This window comes from Balaenoptera ricei, chromosome 20 (assembly GCF_028023285.1).
Source record: "Balaenoptera ricei isolate mBalRic1 chromosome 20, mBalRic1.hap2, whole genome shotgun sequence".
Lineage (NCBI taxonomy): Eukaryota > Metazoa > Chordata > Mammalia > Artiodactyla > Balaenopteridae > Balaenoptera > Balaenoptera ricei.
In genome coordinates this window covers 41930138-41955052 of record NC_082658.1, presented here as the reverse complement: position 1 = coordinate 41955052, position 24915 = coordinate 41930138, and the positions used below count along the sequence as shown (strand labels likewise).

Sequence of the window (24915 nt, the reverse complement as noted above, 5' to 3'; positions counted from 1 at the left end):
GCATTTCCTGATGAGTTTTGTTAAATACTAAAACAGGTTAATTGAAGTAGTGAAATCTGCTTCTCTGAAGATATTTAAAAATGAGACAGATCCACATTTGTCTAAAGGGAATTTAATGACAGGCAGGCTCTAATAAGGATGTGGGATTAGCTATCTGCCTAAAACTGTCCTAACACAATGAGTTTAACATTTTTTTTTCAATGTGCACCTGAATTACAAGTAGTTTCTTTGACACTGAGGCCCTGTGAGAGTGATATTATGTAATATATAAAAATAGTTACAAGGAATCTAAGTCTGAAAGCATAGCAATGTCACTTCTACTCTTGCCCTATCTTTTGTCTCCATACTTTTAAGACTCCTTCAAGGGCTCACAGGGTTGAGGGCTTTCCTACACTCAGAAATATCTCTCTGTTCTCATACAAATTATATTCCTCATCTCATTTAAGCACAGTGTTAACATTCTCTGGAATCCTTCATTTTTAGCGTATTGCGTACATGTATGGCATCATGAAAATGAAGCAATATAATTCTATGTCTAAATAAGACTCCAAAATACAATTTTTATATTGTTCTAAAGAAATCATTTTTTAAAACTAAGGCAATTTCAACGATCTTGTCTTATTTCCTTATTATTTCTCTTTCAGGGAAATGCAAATATCATTTAACCCATCCATTCACAACAGAAGAACAAGAAGTAACTGAAACTATCTTTCCGTTACAGGGTAAAAAAAACGGAGTCTCAAAAAAGCTTCAAACATTGCTTTAGTTATTTTTCTGTTCCTTAAAAACAGAATCATCAAAAGAAATAGAAAAATGATGTAACAGCCAACATGCAAGAGAAGAGGTAACAACACACAAGATTAACATTTTTTCTAAAAAGTAACTCACCGAAGTTTCCTTCCTTTGCTGGCTTTCCTATCTACTTTCTTGTGGATTTTGCTTCGTAACTTCTGGATTGCAAGCCATTGCCTAGGAAATTCACAAGCGATGTTATGCATCATCACTAATGGAAATAGTTACATGTATCGACAAATGGGAATTTTTCTCACTAACAACACTGCAGAAAGAAATCATCAACCTACATCAACTTCCTCAAGATAGTCCGGGGGACTAATCAACAGAAGAGGATTTGTGCAATGGCTTAAAGAAACAAAAACAAAAACAAAAACAAATGGCAGCTGGGAAATTCTACAGCAAATTTGGTTAACAATGCTCCTTAGTATTTGGAGTTACTGTGACAAGCACTAAATCTACCAGTCTTCAGGAAAACCCATCAAATTGAGTATAGTTGCTTGGGTTTGCTTTTAATGTTTTAGCTGCGAGGCCTGTTCTATGACTAATACTGCAGCTGCTGTTTGGTTTGAGCAATGAATTCTTTAAATCTAATTTTCCCATTGTTAATACCCAAGTGCTTTTTCTTGTGCTTCCCACTTTTTGCTAAGTGTTAAGAATTATCCACTATTGATACTAGTTTTACAGTCATTTTATTTATTTAATTTTCATTTCAGCTATAATATTTCAGAATGTGTTGTTCAAAGGTAAGGGCTTTTTTTCCCGCAATACAATCTCAATACCAAGAGCCCCAATATAATCTCAATACCACTGTCACACCTAAAAAAAGTTGACAATAATTCTTTACTATCAAATATTCACTCTCTAAATTTCCCAGGTAGTCTCAATTTTACAGTTTGTTTGTTTGAATCAGGATCCAAACAAGATTCACATATTCTGCAGTCATTTTATTTTATTTTTATTTTTTTAACATCTTTATTGGAGTATAATTGCTTTACAATGGTGTGTTAGTTTCTGCTGTACAACAAAGTGAATCAGCTATACGTATACATATATCCCCATATCCCCTCCCTCTTGCGTCTCCCTCCCACCCTCCCTATCCCACCCCTCTAGGTGGTCACAAAGCACCAAGCTGATCTCCCTGTGCGATGCAGCTGCTTCCCACTAGCTATCTATTTTACATTTGGTAGTCTGCAGTCGTCTTAGATTAAAAGAAATTAATTTTTCAAATAAAAGATACTGGGCTAAGAAAATCTTCATATATTGCTCATATGAACAAATGTGGGGGAAAAAAAGGAAAAACAGCAGCAGCTAGTCACCTTACCTGATTTACACAATGAAAATTTAACATCAAAAAAAAAAAAATCCAGGGAAATCCAATTACTGTAATCTTAATATAATCTTAATTACCATAATCTATTTTATTGTAAAGTCAGATAAATGTACAATATAATCACCACTTAAATGCAATTTGCTCTATCACATTAAATTTATGGTGAACAGCTCTCTATAGCATTCCAGAGATATACAAAATATCAACATCCTACCCTAAAATTCATATGTTTTACTCACATAAAATTATTTCATCAACACAAATTTTTCATTGTGATCTCAAAATGCTGCTCTGCCCCAGAATCCCATTCTGATACTTGCAGCTTTTGTTTCCTTTCATGCTTTTGCAAATTATGGCTCATGGCTATTTAAATGTACACTATTCATTAGGTAGCACTCTAAATGTCCTTTTTATTTTCCAACCACAGAATGAAGCATACACACAAGGGCCTTCCTTCACTACTTTCCATTCTACCCTGACATCTGGGTAATGCCGCCACGTTCCATTTCTAATTGTGCAGCAGCTTTCACTGAAGGGGCGGAGGTCTAAATTAGGGCAGACTCTCCCAGAGCAAGGAACCTGTTGTGCACAGTGCCACGTCCTGACAGCTGAGACCACGCATTTGGGTGGATGCTTTTTACCCACTGGTCAGAGATTGATACAGATATAATCACAGCCCAAATCAGAGAGCAAAGAGATTAAGAAGGACTTTGTGAAACAAACCCTAAAATAAACACCTACAGGCATTTTATAATCTCTTAGTCAAACTGCACTTAAGGCAATGTAGGGTAAACAATTTCCATCACTTTGTCTGTCTAGCTCTTGTTATCTAGCTTACCTTTTTCTTTTTGGCTGTGCCGCAGGACTTGTGGGATCTCAGTTCCCTGACTAGGGATTGAACCCGGGCCACGGCAGTGAAAGTCCGGAATCCTAACCACTAGGCCACCAGGGAACTCTCAACTTTTATAACTATAGGGCCAATCATTGCGTTGGAGGCTGAATTAAGGAGACTCAGAGGGAGAAACTATTATACAGGTTACTTGTATGAATAGAAAGCCATATCTAAATTACCTTCCCATGGCCACCTGATCATTGGGATCCAAGGAGCTGGTCTTCCGTTCTATGAGTTCTCGAAGGAGCTAGGGGAAAAAGGAAAGCAAGTGATTTATTTATCATCTCCCAGAACCAACTGACTTTAAAAGGGCACAGGAGGGATTCTGAATGGCATAGTGACAGCTCTAAACTACAATCAATAAGGGACAACTCAGTGGCAAGAGCATGACTGAATTCCCATTAACCCTTTCATATTTATATATCTTTAAAAAGAGCTATAAGCAATAGCTGAGAACAAAGTCCATTTGAAAGACTTATTGTACTGCAGTTCATTTCAAATGGATCAATGAGTATGCAACATTCCCTTCATTGTTTTTATGATTAGTTTTGTCCACCTCATCGATACCAGTGGAGAATCTATAAAAGGTCAGGTGGGAAGGGCTGGGTGGCAAAGAGGAAAACACATCAGCTTCTCACCAATAGGATAATGGTACATGGTTAACTTCTGACCTACAACCTCCAGCAGTCAGGAAGGTCTTCCTTAGGCAAAAAGCCTTTATTAGATATAACTAAAAGTGTGGACTTCACTCTCTTGCTTTCCACAGCTGGTACCCTAGCATGCTTACTAATAAATAATTTAACCGTATATGACACCAACACATTCACAGCCGCCACAACTTTGAGAAGGAACCTAAAGAAAGTCGTATGTGCGTACTGGAAACACAACACAGACAGCCGGTCTCTCATCCCCACAATTAACTCCATGGGAACTCTAAATCACTCTCCTACTCTCCTCTTAGTACTGGGTATTCCACCGCATGCAATCAAAGCCTAAATCTGTATCTTTCACACAGACTGAAGAATTTGCATTGGATCTCAAAGTCCCAAGTGAGAAGAAGCAATGGATTTAAAAGTTAAACACTAAAGAAGGAGAATTTTAAATTACAATAATAAAACTAGATATCATCTCTCCTACACAAGTGCAGGGAAACAGCAACAGAGATTAAAATTCCAAAAATCTTCTGAGAGAAATCCAAGGGAAGACACTAAAATAAACTCCTTCCTGCTTATCACCTGTCAATAACACAGGTTTGACTTTAAAACTTGTTTCTTCACAAAAATAAGTAATTATTTTGTAGGTGAGGCATGGGAGCAATATAGATAGTTCATCAAGTTAAACAGCCAAAGCCTGTGGGAGGATAAGGACGGAGGGATAAATTCCTACGAAAGTAGTTCACTCTCTAATTGTCATTTGTTTATGTAAGTAGGCACTGGAAGAAGTAAAACAAATTTGTAAAAATATTCATTTCCATATAGGACGAAACTTTATTGCAAAAGGGAAAAGGACATCTCAATCGCAAATAAAAAACCTCCTGTGATGTTTTCTCATTTGCTTATTTTAGACATTATTACTACGATGGCAATTACGTTTAAAAATGTGGGAGCAGAGGCCTCTGGTTTATTATCACTAGAAAACAGCAAGCTATTTCTCTACCCTGTTTATCTGATTGACTCCCAACATCTTTCTGGCAGCCAATCTATCAGTTTATCTCCGCTACTTCATCACAGTCACTTCTGGCAGCTAAATACAAGATCCAAATCCAGTGTTACACAGACATACGACACAGGAACCCTATGTAACACCGTTACTCTGTAAACAGCTGCCCTTAAGGCTAAGCCAAAATGGGCTCTGGTTCCTAGTCAACATCCTGTCAAAAGCAAGGTTAGGGGAAGGGGGGTGGGGAGAGGTTAAAAAAAGAATCTTTTTTTCTTTTAATAAAAAAGGAGAAGAGAAAACAAAATAAAAAAGAAGGAAAATAATGGAATCACTACATCTCATTGCCCTTACCTCGTTCCAGCCACATAAGAGATAACAGCCACAATTCCTGGTTTTCCTAATAGTCTCTGATCCCTTGAGACTGGGGCCATCACGGCTACTGGGAAGGAGCGCTCAGGGAAGGCTGCCCCAGCACAACGTGGGAGGCTGGAAACGGGAGCCGCATGACCGCAGTGGGTCTGTTACACTCGCAGTGGTCTCTGCAGTTCCAACACCAAGCTGGTGCAGCATTTACTCTCAAGCACCCTGTGTACTTTACATATTCTGGGTTGCATTTTCACTACCCAAGTGTCTCACAGCTATTCTTAGTCATTCATGGTTAGGAAGAGAGTTTTATTGGTCTATCTGGCTGAGTCTAGTTTATTCAGTCCAATGTTTCAGAAGACCCTTTGTGTGCAAGGCAGGAATAAGAAAGCAGCAAGAAAATAAGTAAACAAATGCTTCTCGTGGCTATTGCTATTTCCCACAGCTCTGACTATCACTGGGCTTAAATTTAATTAGGAAAAATGCTTTCAAAAAAGTTGCCGAAAAATGAAGTTTTAGGGATACTGCTGAAGAACTTAGCTTTGCTTCTCAGTTCAATTTTCATAGCTTAACTTTATGACCAAACTTTTCCATTAAAATTCCGGCTTCTGTTAGTTACTGGAGCTTTTTATTTCAACAATAATGATACAATAGTCCTAATTTTCTATGTGATTTGGAAAATGGAGAGATATATGAAATATTTTTGTTCCAGTCTGTTATAATTCCTCCAGAGAGTCAATTCAGAAAGGCTTGATTGTTTCTCTAGTTCTAGGGGAAAATCATAGATGTAGCTGGGTTTCCACGTCAGCCCACAAAAACCTATTTAACCCATAACAACATATGTGAGGAATGGCACCGATAGTACTATTCAGAATCTAATCAACATTTATAATACTTTGTCTGGAAAAATGCATGCCAGAATCAGTTAAAAATGGCACTTTGAACACATTAGTCTATCTCTTCTCCCTTCTCAACTCCTCTGAAAGACAGCAGAGGGAAAAAAATAAATGTATTAATCTGCAAGAAAGAAGAGAAAGGGCTTCCCTGGTGGCGCAGTGGTTGAGAATCTGCCTGCCAATGCAGGGGACACGGGTTCGAGCCCTGGTCCGGGAAGATCCCACATGCCGCGGAGCAACTAAGCCCGTGCGCCACAACTACTGAGCCCGCGCGTCTGGAGCTTGTGCTCCGCAACGATAGGCCGCGACAGTGAGAGGCCCGCACACCACGATGAAGAGTGACCCCTGCTCGCCGCAACTAGAGAAAGCCCTTGCACAGAAACAAAGACTGAACAAGCCAAAAATAAATAAATAAATTAATTAATTAATTAAAAAATAAAAAAGGAAAGAAGAGAAAAGGGAGAGCTAATGAGAGTAGCTTTTCACAAAATTTTCAAAGACAGTCAGGAGATGAAGGAGTAAAAGGAAGTTATCACCCAAATGTCCAGAGGGAATAAAGGTGAGGGTAGAGCTAATGAGGCCCACAGAATCCCTGTGAGATGAGCTCTTGGAGGGCAGTTACCCTGACAGGTGGAGAAGGGGGTGGGGGCAGAACCACAGGGCTTTCTCCATTACCCCACACAGCCAAGTGACTACCCCACAGCGAGAAAAGAAGCTTTATTCTCTGGAAAAACTGAGCCACAAAAGCTCCATACTGAGAGATACGAGGCACGGAAGGCTGAGATGGGGCATAAGGGAAAGGCTCGACGCTCATCTCTAGGACCTTCTGTCTCCTTCCCCCATCCTCTACACAGCACGCTAGCACCATGTGTAAAATTTCCTAGGCAGGAGAGCAGAGGGGCCTTTTCTGGAGAAACTGCATGGTCATCCCCCACCTCCCCAGAAAATAAGATATCCAAGTTCTGACAACCAAGACGTTCGTTCACAGCAAAATTATATATAAAGGAGCCAAAAAGCTCTGCCCAGGTTTCAGAGACACTTTGGAGTGCCTTACTCTGAAACACGAAGGGACAGTTAAGGATCACCAGCATCTGAGGAAAGCTTCAGACACAGACCAGAACAAACAGAAAAAAAAGGGACTCAAGAAAGCAATGCAGAGAACAAACGCACACAAAAAAAAAGAAAGAAAAAGAAAAGAAAGAGAAAAGAACGATGGATGACCTCAGAGAAGTGAGAGAAGACACATTTCCACAAGAACGGGATGCTATGAGAAAAGAATAAAACAAGAAATTAAACGCAAAACAGAAATATTTAAAAATTTCAATAGAATAACTGGAAGATAAATGTACAAAAATCTCTTAGATATAAAACAAGAAGGTAAAAAGATGATATTCCCTTGATTATTTATGAGAGAAGAAAAAAACTTAGAGGATAATCCAGAATGTCAAACACCTGCCTAACAAAGGCTAGGAGAAAATTATTAATGAAATAATTTTTAAAACTTCCCCAAATCGAAGGACGAGAATGAACCCACCACAACCTAGTGCAACCTAGTGCAATGAAGGAAAAAAGACCTTTTGTAAGACACATCATCATGAAATGTGGAACTCCAGAAGCAAAGAGAAGATCCTAAATGGTTAGAGGAAAAATAGGTCACATGTAAAGAGGGTGTCCACATGGCCCCAGCTACCCCAGAGTCCTGGTTAATGCCTGCTGTTCTGCTATTCTTTCAGGCTAGCACCTCAAGGGTCCTAGTTCTGACAATGAGTTATACAGTCACCCTAAATATTAAGGACTGTAAATCTAAATGGGATTAGACATCTCAGTAGCAATAACGGATGCCAGAGGACAGCAGAGCAAGGCCTTCAAAATTCTGAGGAAAATGACTGTCAACCTCAAGTTCCATACACAGCCAAAAGACTAACCAAGTATGAGAGTTACATAAAGCATTTCACATAGGCAAGAACTCAACAATTTACTTTCCACACACTCTTTCACAGGAAGCTGTGCCTCAGTAAAATGAGAGCATACGGCAAGAAGGACGAAGACAGGAGATGTTAGAAAGCAGGTCTACCTCAGGAAAGAAGTGAGGCAAGTCCCAGGACTACAGATGGCACAGCCCCAGAGAGCCTGTCCCAGAAAGGAAGAGTCCAGGGAGCTCCAGGAGAAAGGGGGAAAATGATAGGTTAAGTACATCTTTTAAAAGCGGGTATTATTCGCTCTAGGAAAAAACAAATTTGTAAGGAAATGTAATCATAGTACATCATTTGTGAACATTTATTTAATCATAATATTGGAAACAATTGTTTTCACAAACTGCAACAATAAGTACAACAGGAGAATGGAGAACTGAAGTATCGGGAGTGAGGAGGGAGCAGGGCCTCACTACCACAATGGGAAATCAAGAGAGGATTTGAAAAATGACAGACATCAATAAATCAACAGTCATATAAACAAGTCATTTAAAACCATGTAAGTAGGACTTCCCTGGTGGTGCAGTGGTTAAGAGTCCGCCTGCCAATGCAGGGGACACGGGTTCGAGCCTTAGTCCGGGAAGATCCCACATGCCACAGAGCAACTAAGCCCATGCGCCACAACTACTGAGCCTGCGTGCCACAACTACTGAAGCCCGCTTGCCTAGAGCCCGTGCTCCGCAACAAGAGAAGCCACCACAATGAGAAGCCCGCTTGCCTCAACTAGAGAAAGCCCGCGCACAGCAACCAAGACCCAATGCAGCCAAAAATAAATAAATAAACAAATAAAAGTGTTCCCTCTTCTAAAAAAATAAAAACATGCAAGTAACTATATAAAGAAAAAAAAAAAAAACCTTAAAGTATCAGAAGGTTTTACCCTCCAGGACTTCTCAGCACAACAGTATTTTAACATTTCTTAGGTAATGGAGAACCCAAGAAGAGTCTGCCGGTATTTATTTAGCAATGTCCAGAGGAAAGAGTATAGATGTTTCTGGAAAATCCTTCCAGTCTGCAAATTCACACTGAGAAATTTTACAATTCCTACAGGACAAGAGGATCAAGGATATACTGATTAAAGCTCTTATGAATATTTTTCTGTTCCCTAAAATAAAACATGAAAACATACTAGAAATAATACCAATAACATTTATTTTGATTTGCTGCAGATAATGCCAAATAACTGTTTACAACTTTATTGAGCTATAATTCACTTACCATACAATTCACCCATTCAGAGTGTATATAATTCAGCACTTTCTAGTAAATTCAGAACTGTGCAATCATATTTAATTTCAGAACATTTTCATCCCACCTAAAAGAAACCCCATACTAGCTGTCATCCCTAGCATCCACCAGCCACATACCCCCAGTTGCCCTAAGCAACCACTAACCCTTCTGTCTTTATAGAGATGCCCATTCTGGACATCTCATATAAAGAGGATCATATAATATATGACTGGCTTATTTCACTTAACAGGTTTTCCAGCTTTATTCACATTGCAGCATATGTTGGTACTTCCTTTTTATGGCTGAGTAACATTCCTTCGCAGATGCCGTGGCATCGTCCACTGCTGCGTGGAGCCACAGATGCAGAAAACAAGCTTACGGTCATGATAAGCGGGGAGTGGGGGATAAACTGGGAGACTGGGAATGACACATACGCACTACTATATATAAAGCAGATAACTAATAAGGACCAACTGTATAGCACAGGTAACGCTACTCAATACTCGGTAATGGCCTATATGGGAAAAGAATCTAAAAAAAGAGTGGATAGGTGTATATGTATAACTGAATCACTTTGCTGTACACCTGAAACTAATACAACATTGTAAATCAACTATACTCCAATAAAAATTCTTTAAAATTTCATGTTTGTAATAAAATTGATCATACAGAGTATTTTTGTATGATGTGCATAAAAAAAATATTCCTTTGTATGTATATGCCACATTTTGTTTAGCCATTCACCATTGAGGGACATTTGGGTTACTTCCACTTTATGGCTATTATGAATAATGCTGCTATGAACATTCATGTACTAGTCTTTGTGTGGACATATGCTTCCATCTCTCTTGGGTTTATACCTAAGAGGAGAATTGCTAGGTCATGCAGTTAACTCTACGTTTAACATTTTGAGGAACTGCCAGACTGTCTTTCAAAAATGCTGCATCACTTTACCTTCCCACTACCAGCATATGAGGGGTTCAACTTCTCCACATCCTTGCCAGCACTTGCTATTACCTGACTTTTTCATTATAGCCACCCTAGTGGGTGTAAAGTATTATCTCATTGTGGTTTTGATTTGCATTTCCCTGATGGCAAATGAAGTTAATCATCATTCTGTGCTTACTGGCCATTTGCATATCTTCTTTGGAGAAATGTCTATGCAGATGCTTTGCCTGTTCTTTAATTAGGTTGTCTTTTTATGATTGAGTTTTATGAGTTCTTTATATACTCTGGATACCAGTCCCTTATTAACACCCATTCTGTGGATTGTCATCGAAGTTTTTAACTTTGATGTGGTCCAATTTTTTCTTTTATCATTGGTGTATTTGGTATTGTATCTAAGAAGCCACTGCCTAACCCAAGGTCATGAAGATTTACTCCCACGTTTTCTTCTAAGAGCTTTATAATTTTAGTTCTTATATTTAGATCTAGGATACAGTCTGAGTTAACTTTTATGTGTGGTATGAGGTAGGGGTCCGACTTCATTCTATTGCATGTGGATATCCAAATGCACCATTTGTTCAAAGACTATTCTTTTTTTTATAGATTTACTTTTATTTGAATACATTGTTTTTTGTGCTTTTTTTTTTTTGGCTGCGTTGGGTCTTCGTTGCTGTGCGCGGGCTTTCTCTAGTTGCGGCGAGCAGGGGCTACTCTTTGTTCTGGTGCGTGGGCTTCTCATTGTGGTGGCTTCTCTTGTTGTGGAGCACGGGCTCTAGAGCGCAGGCTCAGGAGCTGTGGTACACGGGCTTAGCTGCTCTGCAGCATGTGGGATCTGCCCAGATCAGGGATGGAATCCATGTCCCTTGCATTGGCAGGTGGATTCTTAACCACTGCACCACCAGGGAAGTCCCTTCAAAGACTATACTTTTCCCCATTGAATTGTTTTGGCACCCTTATCAAAAATCCAAGTAATTTTTAAAGCATTTGGTTTTATAGCCTCATATTCCCTGGCTTTCTGAATTTGTAACCCACAGTTACTGACTCCTACCTCTCAGGTTTCCATGGTTCATAGCCACAGACGCTTGAGATGGAAAAAAGGTTGGGGCAACCCTGTATGTAACTTACTTAGCCTCGCCGAGTCAGGATTTTTCAAACTCCCTCCCCAATACATAGCACATGAAAGAAGTGCAGTCAACCCCTCTTACATGTGTTTCAGCCCCTCCCTTACTGATAGATATAAAAAGCGGATTCCTAAGGCTTGGGTTTACTCTTCCTTCAGCTTCCTCTCTAGCTCCCACAGGAATTCTTACTGAAGAAATATCTATTTCTGCTCTAACTCCTGTTTTACTACCCTTTTTTTTTAAGTTCTCAGATCTCCAGTCTTTCAAATTATACCCAAAAGGAGTCATCTGCAATTTTCATACTATATTTGAAGCATACAAAAGATAAATTCACATATACTATATTGTCCACACCTATAGTATAAAATCGCCATAAGATGACCCACTGTCCGTAGGTAACTATTTTTTCTCTGTCCCCTTTGCACATTGCCCACTCACTCCTCAACCAACTCTGCACCACCCAACAGTTCTGGCTCCATTATTCTACTGAAACACCTCAGGCCCAGGTCTCAAGATGCCCGGGTCTAATGGACATCTGTCACAACTCATCCTTCTAGACTTCTTGAAGCAGCAAGTGACGCTGGACATCTCACCTTCCTGAAACACCCTTTTCTTGGCATCTTTGAGGCACCTCCTTCGTTTTACGCCATATTCAGCCAGCTCCTCTACCCAAACATTAAATGCTAACATCCCTCAAGACTCAGTTCCAAGCTTTCTTTATTTTTTAAATTAATTAATTAATTAATTAATTTATTTATTTATTTATTTTTGGCTGTGCTGGGTCTTCGTTGCTGTGCGCAGGCTTTCTCTAGTTGCGGTGAGCAGGGCCTACTCTTTGTTGTGGTGCGCAGGCTTCTCATTGCGGTGGCCTCTCTTGTTGTGGAGCACGGGCTTCAGTAGTTGTCACACGCATGCTCAGTAGTTGTTGCTCACAGGCTCAGTTGCTCCGCAGTGTGTGGGATCCTCCCGGACCAGGGCTTGAACCTGTGTCCCCTGCATTGGCAGGTGGATTCCTAACCACTGCGCCACCAGGGAAGTCCCAAGTTTTCTTTTCTTCTCACTCCATATGCTCCCCCCCAAGAATTTCATTCTATTTTCAAGGCTTCAATGACCTAAGAGTTATCCCTGGAATTCCTTTTCCCTTACACTCAATATCTAATCTATCTCTGAGACTTATATATGTGATCCACCAATTCATGAACCTGTCTATTTTTCTCTATCTCCGTTGCCTGTACCCTAGTATAGGCTATCATCATCTTCATTCCATAAACATTTAGTACACTGGGGAAACAATGAAGAACGAAACAGACGTGGTCTCACCTGAGTTAGTGTAACGATTCCTGACATTTACACTTGCCCCTCCTTCATTTTGTTCTGCTCCTTATAGTCAGAGTAATATTTTCAAAATGCAAGTATGCCAGAGTATAAAATTCTTATTGCAGCCTAAAGGCCCCTTTACCTACGTCTCCAGCCTAAACTTCCACCTCGGTGCTCCAGTCCCACCAGCACTCCTTTTGTACCTGAAATGCTCCCAGGCTCGCTCCCATCATGCAGCCCTTCTTTGCACCTGCAACTGCCTGGAACATGCTTCCCTAGCCATTAACCGGCTTACATCCCACCTTCTCTCCTCATTCGCTAAATCTCAGCTCAACCACCTTTTCCTCAGGAAAGCCTCTCTTAACTGCACCCCTCTATACGCATTCACGTGATGTTCTTGCTGTACTTAATTTACATTTTATTAGTGGATTACATGTCTATTGTCTATTTCCTCCACTGGCCGACTGTCTACCTCACAGAGAGCAGAGAATGTATCTGACTGTGCTCACCACTCTATCCCGTCCACTGGCCATAGAAGGAGCTCAATAAACATACATACACACACAGGGGGAAAAATTGCTTCTGGCAGAAAATACCAAATTTTTGTTTACTTTACCACACACACACACACACATACTCCTTCTGTTTTTAAACAAAAGGAATCGTACTTTGTAATACCCTGCCTCTAATCCAGAGCACCACTAGCTACCCAAGCAACCGAGGAACCTCCTTGTTTTTATCACTACCCATTACCAGCACTTCCTCCCCCAAACAATATTCTCCTTCTCTCACATCTCACACAGGGCCTAGAGAACTGGGTGGTTTAAGTGGGTAGGAATTACCCTTTTTTTTTAACCATCCCAAGAGTACCTGAATTTAAAAAAACAAAAACAAAAAACTATTTAATCCAAATGAATGGAAAGATCTTAAACACCTCTCATTATTTTACTGTTAAAATGATGCAGATCTAGCCTCCCTCTTGGGTCTTATTTCCCAAAGAAAAAACTTGGTTCTTCTCGGGAAAAGAAGAGGGGAAACAGATCTTTTGTGCTTCCTCTAACCACCCCCCCACACCCTGACCCCTTCCTGTAGTATCTTCAAGTTGGTTTTTTACTACAAGAAAGGTGTCTTGACATCTTTATAATAAAGATCTGAATTAATTTCAGTATAGCGTTTTCTATTTAAATATCTTTTATCTATGAAATAGGTTTGTCAAATCTCAGTTGCAGGTTTCCATCTCCCATTTTCTGAGATCTCATGTTTCCAGATATGAGCTTTCAATTCTGTGAGTGAGTGCGCCCCATGGTTCAATGTAACTGTAAACATTTGCCAATGAGTCCGTAAAACGCCAGGGCTTTGGAGTCTGACATATCTGGGTTCTGAATTCCAGCTATGCCCGTTACTAGCTGCGTAGTTTGGGACAAGTTATATGACCTCTCTGAGTGAGACTCAGTTTCCTCATAATAACTGTACCTCATAAAGTTGATTTGTGATTTTAAAAGATGATAAAAGTAAAGCACTTAGCAAAATGTAAGTATTCCAATAAAGAGAAACACTGTCAACATCAGATAACAATACTCATCAGATAATCACAAAATGCAATTTGGGACAAGAAAATTCAACACCTTCCAGAGCTGAATCACGACAGCTGCTAACAACAGCAATGAACAAGTACAGTAATTCAATGTTCCTTTCTACTGGTTGTCAACAGTGGATAACAAACAAGACATGAAATGAAGGAAAAGCAGAATGGAAGGAAGAAAATGTAAAAAGCACAGAAGATTCACAAAAAATAGTGAGTCAATACTTGTCAAGTAGGCTATTACTTGCAGAGCTTTCCCAAACTAGGCCATGCTAAATTGGGGCAAAAGCGATGCTCTCCCTTATCATTTATTCTATTAGGACAACTAACTGCTCTTCCCTTTCCATGATCTGTGACCACCCCACCACCCCTGCTCCCCCAGTCCCCTCCTCCTCAGCCTGCCCCTCAACCTCACCCTCCAGATCACCCTCTCTATCCTTTTGCAAGGGCCTGGATCAAATGCCATCTCCTCCCGGCAGCCTTCTCTAATTCTCCCAGACTGTTATTAATCTCTCCCTCTCCTGAATTCTTTATCACCCCCTCGCCAAGCACTCTGGTTGTCTAAGTTCATGTCGTCTCCCTTGCTTGGCTGTAAGCGTCTTGAGGGCAGGGTACACTCTCACTCAAATTCTCTCCTCCCACAGAACTCCGCACACGGCCTCGTACACAGTGACTATTCAATGATATTTCTAAAAGGAAAGAGTTGAGTTCTAGATATTGTGATCAAAGATGAAAAGCACCCAACTTCTGCAGTGGCAAGCACAATATTTACCAGAATAATAACACAGGGAAGAATGGAGGGAAATCAGGGTGTAGGAATAAAACCCAAGTGCATCTTACTACTGAAGTTACAGATAACCCACCTTTGCTTACTAAAATCAGAAAATGTACAGCTAGAGGCTACCACTGAAAAAGTCAGCTAACTCTGCCTCACTGCCCTTGGTCTCTAAGGATTGATTAGTTTTTCCACTTTCTGATTCAGTGTTGCCTCGTGCCTCCACTCCAGAGCTGGAGCTAAAGGCCTGTGATTTGGAAGGGATGATAAATCTATTCACTGAATAAAGTCACACTGTTTTCTCAGCACAAGTTCTAAAATATTTCAAAGGCCATGATATTTCACTTGGCTTGGCCATTTGGGTTAAAATTTATTAGTCAAAACAGAAAACTTTCTCATCAGACCCCATATGTTCCATTAGGTGTGATATATAGTGTCTCCCAATGTCTACTTATTAACTAGAAGTGTAAGTAAATCACTATCAGTATTAGGTTCTGATGTGTGAAGACAGAGTGAGAATTAGGCAATTCGACTGCTAAAGAACTTCTTTTTGCCAATTTGCTTTTCCTTTCTTTTTCCTACACATAAAAAGAATTGTACAAGGACTAAGTGACTGCATTAACCCACTCTTCCTAATCTATACCAAAAGTTACAATGTGCCAGGAGTGCTATTGTTTAGAACTTCCAACAGCCCCCATTTCCAGTATTCTGTCCCTTGGTCACCAGGCAGATGTCCTGGTGTGTGTGTATATGTATATTTATTCTATCTATAAAAAAGGTGAGGGGCTTCCCTGGTGGCACAGTGGTTGAGAATCTGCCTGCCAGTGCAGGGGACATGGGTTCGAGCCCTGGTCTGGGAAGATCCCACATGCCACGGAGCAACTAGGCCCGTGCGCCACAGCTACTGAGCCTGCGCGTCTGGAGCCTGTGCTCCGCAACAAGAGAGGCTGCGATAGTGAGAGGCCCGCGCACCACGATGAAGACTGGCCCCCGCTCGCCGCAACTAGATAAAGCCCTCGCACAGAAACGAAGACCCAACACAGCCAAAAATAAATAAATAAATAAATAAAAATTAAAAAAAAAAAAAAAAGAGGTGAGGAGAGGGCTTATATATCCTTTGGGACACCAGCTCAATCACTGACTATTTCTGGGCATTCTTTGGCAATGATTCTTTTAATGACACCATACAATATATCGTTTGTACCGAAAGAATAAAGAGGGAGTCATTCAGAACTAGAGAAGATCTTACTAAAAAGGATTCACAAGTAAGAAACCAAAAGGGCAGTACCAACTTGTATTCTGTAATTATGTCCTTTAAGGATTAAAAGCCCAGCTGAAACAAACCTCAACCTCTCTTTCCAGGATTCAGACTCCAATAATTCTTCAGCCCCACCAGGATCGATAACCCATTGATCCTGCCACCTTTTCAGCATGCCTCCTCCTCTCCTCACATGCTCCCTTCTCTCCTTACTCAGGTGCATGTAATTCCACAGTCCATCAGGATAGTCACTCCTGGTAAACATCCTCGACTCCCCCGCACGCTGTCCCTTTGTCATACAGATTCACAATCCCTTGAGGATTGATGTGTCTTGGAATCCAGAACTTTCTCGATTTGGGGGAAGGTGATACAGTGTCTATACCATAAATGTCCCAGTAAAGCCTGGGGCAGCAACCCGAAGTCAAACACATTAATATATTTCTGCAGCAAAATACATGAACATTTCCACTAAGTGGAACAAATAAAAGCCTTATAGGTTTATATAGCTTCAGAACCATTCAGATCAGATGTTGCCACCACAATGTTCTACCAAACTTACCAAAACAAACAAAACAAAATACTATGAGTTTTCAGAACTCTTTGAATTTTGAGAATTGCAGATAAGGGATCATGTACCTGTACTTCCTTGGCAAAACCCCAAACCATGTTAAATCTCAGTACCTGCATCCATGTGGCTGAGCTGACTGGAGAAAAAGACAAGAAGGAGTGAACTGGTCTCACTCACTTTAAAATCATTTCCACCAGCCTTATGTGGGTCTTCAGTACTACCGGATAACTCCACTCGTTTCCCCATCTACTCACTCTCCCGCTCGCTTAGGTGACTCTGCCACACCTCCTCCTTTCTCAACCTCCAGTCCCTGCACTCCGATAAGAACCTCCACATGCTCCCACCCCACAGCTATTTGCAAGGGCAGCTACACACCTGCCTTCCCTCCAATACCTACGGACGAACTGTCCATCAGACCATCCCCTCTCTACTGTGTACTCACCAGCAATTCTGACCTCATTCCTGAAACATGCATGCTGTCCTCTACTGGATCATTTCCATCAGGAAACAAACAGCATACAAAGGACATCTACCTTAGAACCAAACAAAAAACTCGCTCCTGACCCTCTGCTACCCCATTTGTTCCCTTTAGCACAAGCCGCCTCGAGACTGTCTACACTCACTGTCTCCAACTTTTCTCCCTCCGTTCTCTCTTGAACCCACTTCATCACTCTACCAAAACAGTTTTTGTGAAGGTCACCAATGGCTTCCATGGTGCTAAAACAAATGGTCAGGACTTCCCTGACGGTCCAGTGGTTAAGACTTTGCCTTCCAACGCAGGGGATGCGGGTTCAATCCCTGGTCAGGGAGCTAAGATTCCACATGCCCCTCAGCCAAAAAACCAAAAACATAAAACAGAAGCAATATTGTAACAAATTCAATAAAGACTTTAAAAATGGTCCACATCAAAAACAAAAAAAATCTTAAAAAATAAATAAAACGAATGGTCAATTCTCACTCCTTATCTTACTTGATCTATCTGCAACATTTAACATAGTATGTCACTCTCTTCTTTAAAAAAAAAAAACTTTATTCAGATACCATTCACATACCATACAATTCACCAATTTAAATTGTACGATTCAATGGTTTTGTATATTCACCGAGTTGTGCAACCATCGCCACAATCAATTTTAGAATATTTTTATCACTCCCAAAAGAAACCCATTACTCATTAGCTGTTACTCCCCATTTCACCCCAACACTCCCAGCCCTAAACAACCACTAATCCACTTTCTGTTTCTATAAATGTGCCTATTCAGAGCATTTCATAAATCATATAATATATGGTGGTCTTTTGTGAATCCCTTGCTTCACTTAACTTATCACAATGCTTTCAAGGTTTATCCATGTTGTAGCATGGATAAACATGTATCCATGTTTATCCTATTTATGGCCGAATAATATTCTATTATATGGATATACCACATTTTGTTTATCCATTTATCAGTTGACAGCCATTTGGGTTGTTTCCTTTGTGGCTATTATGAATAATGCTGCAAATATTCAGGTACAAGTTCTGTGTGGACATATAATTTTATTTATTTTGGGTATATACCTAAGAGTAGAATTGCTAGGTCATATGGTAACTCTATATTTAATGATTTGAGCAACTACCAAACTATATTCCATAGAGGCTGCACCAATTTATATTCCCCCCAGCAATGTTATGAGGGTTCCAAATTCTCCATACCCTCCCAAAGCTTATCATCTGTCTTTTTTTCTGTTTTGGTGTTTTTTTGTTGTTGTTTTTTTCTTTCTGGCTGCACTGTGTGGCACTCGGGATCTTAGTTCCCAGACCAGGGATTGAACCCATGCCCCTTCAGTGGAAGCATGGAGCCCTAACCGCTGGACCATCACGGAATTCCCTCATCTGTCTTTTTTGATTATAGCTATCCTAGTAGTGAAAAGTAGTATTCACTGTTGTTCTGGTTTGCATTTCCCTAAAGACTAACGACGGTGAGCATCTCTTCCTTACTGGTCACTTAAATATCTTCTTTGGAGAAATGTTTATTCAGATAATTTGCCATTTTTCAGTAGGTTATTTGCTTTTATTATTGAGTGTAAGAGTTCTTTATATATTCTAGATACCAGTCCTTTATCAAATATATGATTTGCAAATATTTTCTCCCATTCTGTGGGTCTTTTCACACTCCTGATGGTAACTTTCACAGCTCAAAAGTTTTCAATTTCAATGAAGTCCAATGTATCTGTTTTTCATTTTGTCACTTGTGCTTTTGTTGTCATATTTAAGAAACTATTTCCTAACCAAAGGTCATGAAGATTTATTCCTGTGTTTTCTTCTAAAAGTTTTATAGTTCTAGCTCTTGTATTTACGTATATGATCTACTTCAAGTTAATCTTTGTGTAGGTATGAGGGAGGGCTCTAGCTTCATTCTTTTGCACGTGGATATCCAGTTGTCCTAGCATTGTTTATTCAAAAGACTTCTCTCCCCATCGAATTGTCTTGGCACCCCTGTCAAAAATCAACTGACCATAAACGTAAAGGTTTATTTCTGGATTCTCAATTGTATTCTATTGATCTATATGCCTAACCTTATACCAGTACCACAACATCTTTATTACTGTAGCTTTGCAGTAAGTTTTGAAATTAATGAGTCCTCCAACTTTGATATTTTTCAAGATTGTTTTGGCTATTCTGGGTCCCTTGCATTTCCATATGAATTTTAGGATCAGCTCAACAATTTCTGCAGAAGGGCAGCTGGGATTCTGATAGAGATTATGTTGAATCTGTAGATCAATTAGGGGAGTACTGTCATCTTAACAACATGAAGTCTTCTAATCCAAGAACATGGGATGGCTTTCCATTTATTTAGGTCTTTTAAAATTTCCTTCAGCAATGTTTATAGCTTTCCGCATACAAGTCTTTTACCTTCTTGGTTAAATTTATTCTCAGGTATTTTACGCTTTTGGATGCTACTGTAAATGGAATAGCTTTCTTAGTTTCCTTTTCAGATTGCTTACTGCTGGTGTATAGAAACACAACTGATTTTTGTGTGTTCATCTTGTATCCTGCAACTCTGCTAGATTTGTTTATTAGAGCTAGCAGCTTTCTGGTGGCTTCTTTGGGATTCTATATATATAGGATCATGCCATCTGCAAATAAGAGATAGTTTTACTTCTTTTCCAATTTGGATGCCTTTTATTTCTTTATCTTGTCTAACTGCCCTGGCTAGAATCTCCACTACAATGTTGAATATTAGCGGCAAGAGTGGACATCCTTGCCATATTCCTAATCTTAGGGGAAAGCTTTCTGTCTTACCACTGAATAGGATGTTAGCTATGGGTTTTCACAGATGTTCTTTACTAGGTAAGGAAGTTCTCTTCTATCCCTAGTTTGTTGAGTGTTTTTTTTTTAATCATGAAAGGATGTCAAATATTTTTCTGCATCTATTGAGATGATCATGTGGTTTTGGTCCTTATCTATCAATACGGTATATTACATTAATTGATTTTTTAATATCTTTATTGGAGTATAATTGCTTTACAATGTTGTTAGTTTCTGCTGCACAACAAAGTGAATCACCTATATGTATACATACATAAACTGATTATTTACATTTATTTATTTATTTATTTATTTTTGGCTGCATTGGGTCTTCATTGCTGCACGCAGGCTTTCTCTAGTTGCAGCGAGCAGGGGCTACTCTTCCTTGTGGTACACGGGCTTCTCATTGCAGTGGCTTCTCTTGTTGCGGAGCAGGGGCTCTAGGTGCACGGGCTCAGTAGTTGTGGCCCGCAGGCTCTAGAGCGCAGGCTCAGTAGTTGTGGTGCATGGGCTTAATTGCTCCGCGGCATGTGGGATCTTCCTGGACCCGGGCTCGAATCCATGTCCCCTGCACTGGCAGGCAGATTCTTAACCGCTGCGCCACCAGAGAAGTCCCACATTGATTTTTGATGCTAAAACAATCTTGCGTTCCTGGGCTAAATCCCACTTAGTCATAGTATATAATCTTCTTTATGTGTTGCTGGACTGAGTTTGCTAGTAGATTGTTGACTTTTACATCTATATTCATTAGAGATATTGGTCTGCAATCTTCTTTCTTTGTGATGTTTTTGCCTGGTTTTGGTATCAGGATGATACTGGATTCCCTCCTTCTTGAAACACTTTGATATGGAACCTGGGAAATCACTCTTCCTTTATTCTCTCTCACCTTCTCAAACACCTTTGCTGGGTCCTCTCGCTCCCCAGCCTCTAAATTTTGGAATGCCCCAGGATTTAGGCTTTGAATCTCTTCCCTTTTTCTCTCTACCTTCAATCCCTAGGTGATCTTATCCAGTCTCACGGTATTAAATACAATCTGATGGCTCTAAGACTCACACCTTCTGTTCAGACCTCTCCATGAACTCCAAAATTATATGCATAACTACCTCTTCAACAACTCCCTATGAATGCTTCAGAGGTATCTTAAACTTAATGTAACTGATTTAGAATCAAAATAATTAAAGCCAACACAGGTCCATGGGGGGAAAAAAACCTAGTATAACCAAAGCTGAGTTCCAGATTTCTCCTCCAAACTAGCTTCTCTCACTGTTTTTCCCCATCTCAGTAAACAGAAACTTCATCCATCCAATTGCTCAGACCAAAAACCTTAAAGTCCTGGACACCTCTTTTCCACACTCCACACACAACCTATCAACCAATCCTGTCAGTTCAACTTTCAGCATAAATTCAGAGTCCAACCACTTCTCAGCAGTCCCTCCAAAGCATCCTAGTTCCAGCTACCACCATCCCTTGCCCAGACTATCATGAGAGTCTCCTATTTCCTGTTTGCCACCCTGCCTCCTTAGAGTTTATTCTCAACACAGTCATCAGAGCGATTCTTTAAAAATATCAGTCCAATCTTGTCACTCCTCTGTTCAGAACCCTCTAGTGGCTTCCCATCTCAGTCACAGTGAAAGCCAAAGCCTTACAGTGGCCCACAAGGTCCTTCAGGACCTGGCCCCCCATTACCTCTCTGACTTCCTCTCCTAGCCCACTCTTTCTTACCTACTCACCCCAGTGGCACTGGCCTCCCCGACTTTCCTGGAACATGCTAGCCTCTGCAATGTCTCAGAGACTTGGCACTTGCCATTCCCTTTGTCCCCAACGCTCTTCCCCCAATACCTACATGGTTCTGTTGCTCTCTGCCCTTCCTGCTCTGCTCAAATACCACCTTATCCCTGGACCATCCCATCCCTACCCTAGACCCCCCTTCTTTAATGGTTTTCCACTGCAGGCTCACACTATCATCCTGTCTCTAAGCTAGAATGAATGCTCATGAGGGCAGGACCTGGCTTTGTTCCAGCCCCTAAAAGAGCTCCGAGAGACCTTTCTGTGATGCTGGGAATGCTCAGTGTTTGCACTGTCCACTACAGTAGCCACTAGCACATGTGGCTGCAGCACTTGAAATGGGGCTAGCATGACTGACAAACTGAATTTTCAACCTTATTTTAATTAATTAACTACAATTTAAATAGCTACACATGGCTAGCGGCTACTGCATTAGGCAGCACAGCCTAGAACAACAGTTACTCAATAAATATACAGTAGATACTCACCTATTTGCTGAATCAATTAATGGAGGAAAGAAATCTGAAGGCTTTTCTTCTCCTTAACTTTTTATTACAGAAAACTTCAAAAATACACAAAAGTTGGCTACAGCAAAACGAACCCTCAAATACCCATCACCAACCTGAATATGCTCTTCTTTTTTTCCTTTTTTTTTGGTGGAGGAGAAGGAAGGATTTATTATTACTTGCAGCAAGTAAGGAGAAGACCAGGGATCTTTCCCAAAGCAGTGTCTCCCTGAATGCTCTTCCTCTTCTTCTTCTTCTTTTTTAATATTTATTTATTTATTTTGGCTGTGCCCGGTCTCAGTTGCGGCGTGCGGACTGCTTAGTTGCGGCCTGCGGACTCTTAGTTGCGGCATGCAGGATCTAGTTCGCCGACCAGGGATCAAACCCAGGCCCCCTGCATTGGGAGCATGTAGTCTTACCCACTGGACCACCAGGGGAGTCCCCTGAATGCTCTTCTAATCTGAAATTGGTTTCAGTGGATACCGGCATCTCAATACTGGCTTCTAACAATGACTATATGCCTGGAAAATAGTGAATTTATACTATTATCCAGAGTTTATATCTAACAGCATCTCTTAGAGTCTTTTACAGGTTATTGAGACATGACTTTAGGAATTAGATCAGGTGTCTGTTGAGGGAAAAACCTGTGTGCTAACGAATGTCTGAGGCACATTTGTGGTAAGACAACACTAGGCAACTACATGTACGTTTTTATATCAAGGACCTGATTGCTCTCTTGCACCATTTATTTTCACCACTTAAATTTTACCAAAGTCATACTTTTCAAGAGGAGCTGTGTGACTATACAAAATTGAGGAGAATCTTGCTCGTCAGATGACACAAATTCCTTGGGCAGGGGTTTTCTCTTATTAGTCTTTGTAAACCTAGCATCTGGTACAGCAGTTGTTAAGTGAATGAAGTTCATAATTGCACAAAAGTGGTAACATGTGAATTGTCAGAATGCAAACAGATACACTGGATCTCCAATTTCCTAAACAGATATAAATCTGAAAAGGAAACGCTCAAGTGGATTTTTAAGTGTGTCAGATCAAAAGGCGGCAGAATATGCTAGAAAGAAAATCAAACTGGGAACAAGAGCACATGGGTTTCAATGTCCTAAATGAGGTGATCCTATCCTAGTCACTTACTTCCTCTAGGCCCTAGTTTGTAAAAAGTCGTTTGGCATTGATGATTTTCAAAGACGCTATCTAACTTTACAGCAATTAGGTTCTATTCTAGATCTACAATACACATATTTTAAGATGCTTATTAACCTCCCCTTTCTATGCTAAGTCATGGTCCCTATAATTTACTTTAAAGGAGCTATACATTGAATATAATTTCACAAGGAGACATCATGCCTACTTTAGTAAACAGGTAGTGTTTCCCGTTTCTGAAGTGCTAAATTCTTTACTTGGGTCTACTAAAATACTGCTGGAGTCCTGTGTTTAATTTACACTCAGCCAGCTGACACTGGGCTTATTAGTAGTATAGAAAACGCAATTTTGGCCACATATTTGCCTAGTAAACTGCCAAGGTACCACTTGTGTTCGAAAAGTTTCTTCAATAGTTCTAAGCCAATTCTTATCTGTTTCCTAGCTGGCTCCATCAAATGTACTATTTTAGGCTTTGTTCTGAGGTTTTTTTTACCTTTGTCTAAACGAAGCAGTAGTACTGAAGTCAGGCTCCGGTGTTTTTTAAAGCAAGGAAACTGAAAGAAATCAGAGCCAGTCGTGTGTGCCTTACCCTGACGCTGCCCTGTGATGAAATTTCTCGACCTTGAGTTTAAAATGTGGCTTCTGGGGGCTTCCCTGGTGGCGCAGTGGTTGAGAGTCTGCCTGCCAATGCAGGGGACACGGGTTCGAGCCCTGGTCTGGGAGGATCCCACATGCCGCGGAGCAACTAGGCCCGTGTGCCACAGCTGCTGAGCCTGCGCGTCTGGAGCCTGTGCTCCGCAACAAGAGAGGCCGCGATAGTGAGAGGCCCGCGCACCGCGATGAAGAGTGGCCCCCGCTCGCCGCAACTAGAGAAAGCCCTCGCACAGAAACGAAGACCCTGGGCTTCCCTGGTGGCACAGTGGTTGAGAATCTGCCTGCCAATGCAGGGGACACGGGTTCGAGCCCTGGTCTGGGAAGATCCCACATGCCGCGGAGCAACTGGGCCCGTGAGCCACAACTACTGAGCCTGCGCGTCTGGAGCCTGTGCTCCGCAACAAGAGAAGGCGCGATAATGAGAGGCCCGCGCACCGCGATGAAGAGTGGCCCCTGCTTGCCGCAACTAGAGAAAGCCCTCGCACAGAAACGAAGACCCAACACAGCCATAAAAAAAAAAAAAAAAAAAAAAAAAAGAAACGAAGACCCAACACAGCCATAAATAAATAAATGAATAAATAAATAAATTTAAAATGTGGCTTCTGGGCTCCTATTCTGTGCAGCCTGCACAACAGTGAGCCCACGCTGGCAATCCAATGCCATCCAGTGCCGATGCTGATACCGTATTGGGTCTAAACACTGACAGATCAACAACAGCAGCACAGGAACTAGAATGCATCTCAAATAAAATTCTTACACATGGTCAAAAAATAATCTTGTAATTATTAAAACTGGGGTTTAATTGGACATTGATATTGGTTTG

General features: G+C 40.7%; 1 protein-coding gene across 2 annotated transcripts in view; it reads right to left on the bottom strand.

The window, feature by feature from the left end:
- Positions 1–24915, bottom strand: part of AATF (apoptosis antagonizing transcription factor) — a 103049-nt gene that overhangs the window by 30666 nt on the left and 47468 nt on the right. For both annotated transcript variants that reach the window (XM_059907014.1, XM_059907015.1), the window contains exons 9-10: positions 3197–3264; positions 889–969 (exon numbers count right to left, since the gene is read on the bottom strand). In XM_059907014.1, the coding sequence (XP_059762997.1) occupies positions 889–969; positions 3197–3264 (149 nt within the window). The remainder of the gene's footprint in view (positions 1–888; positions 970–3196; positions 3265–24915) is intronic.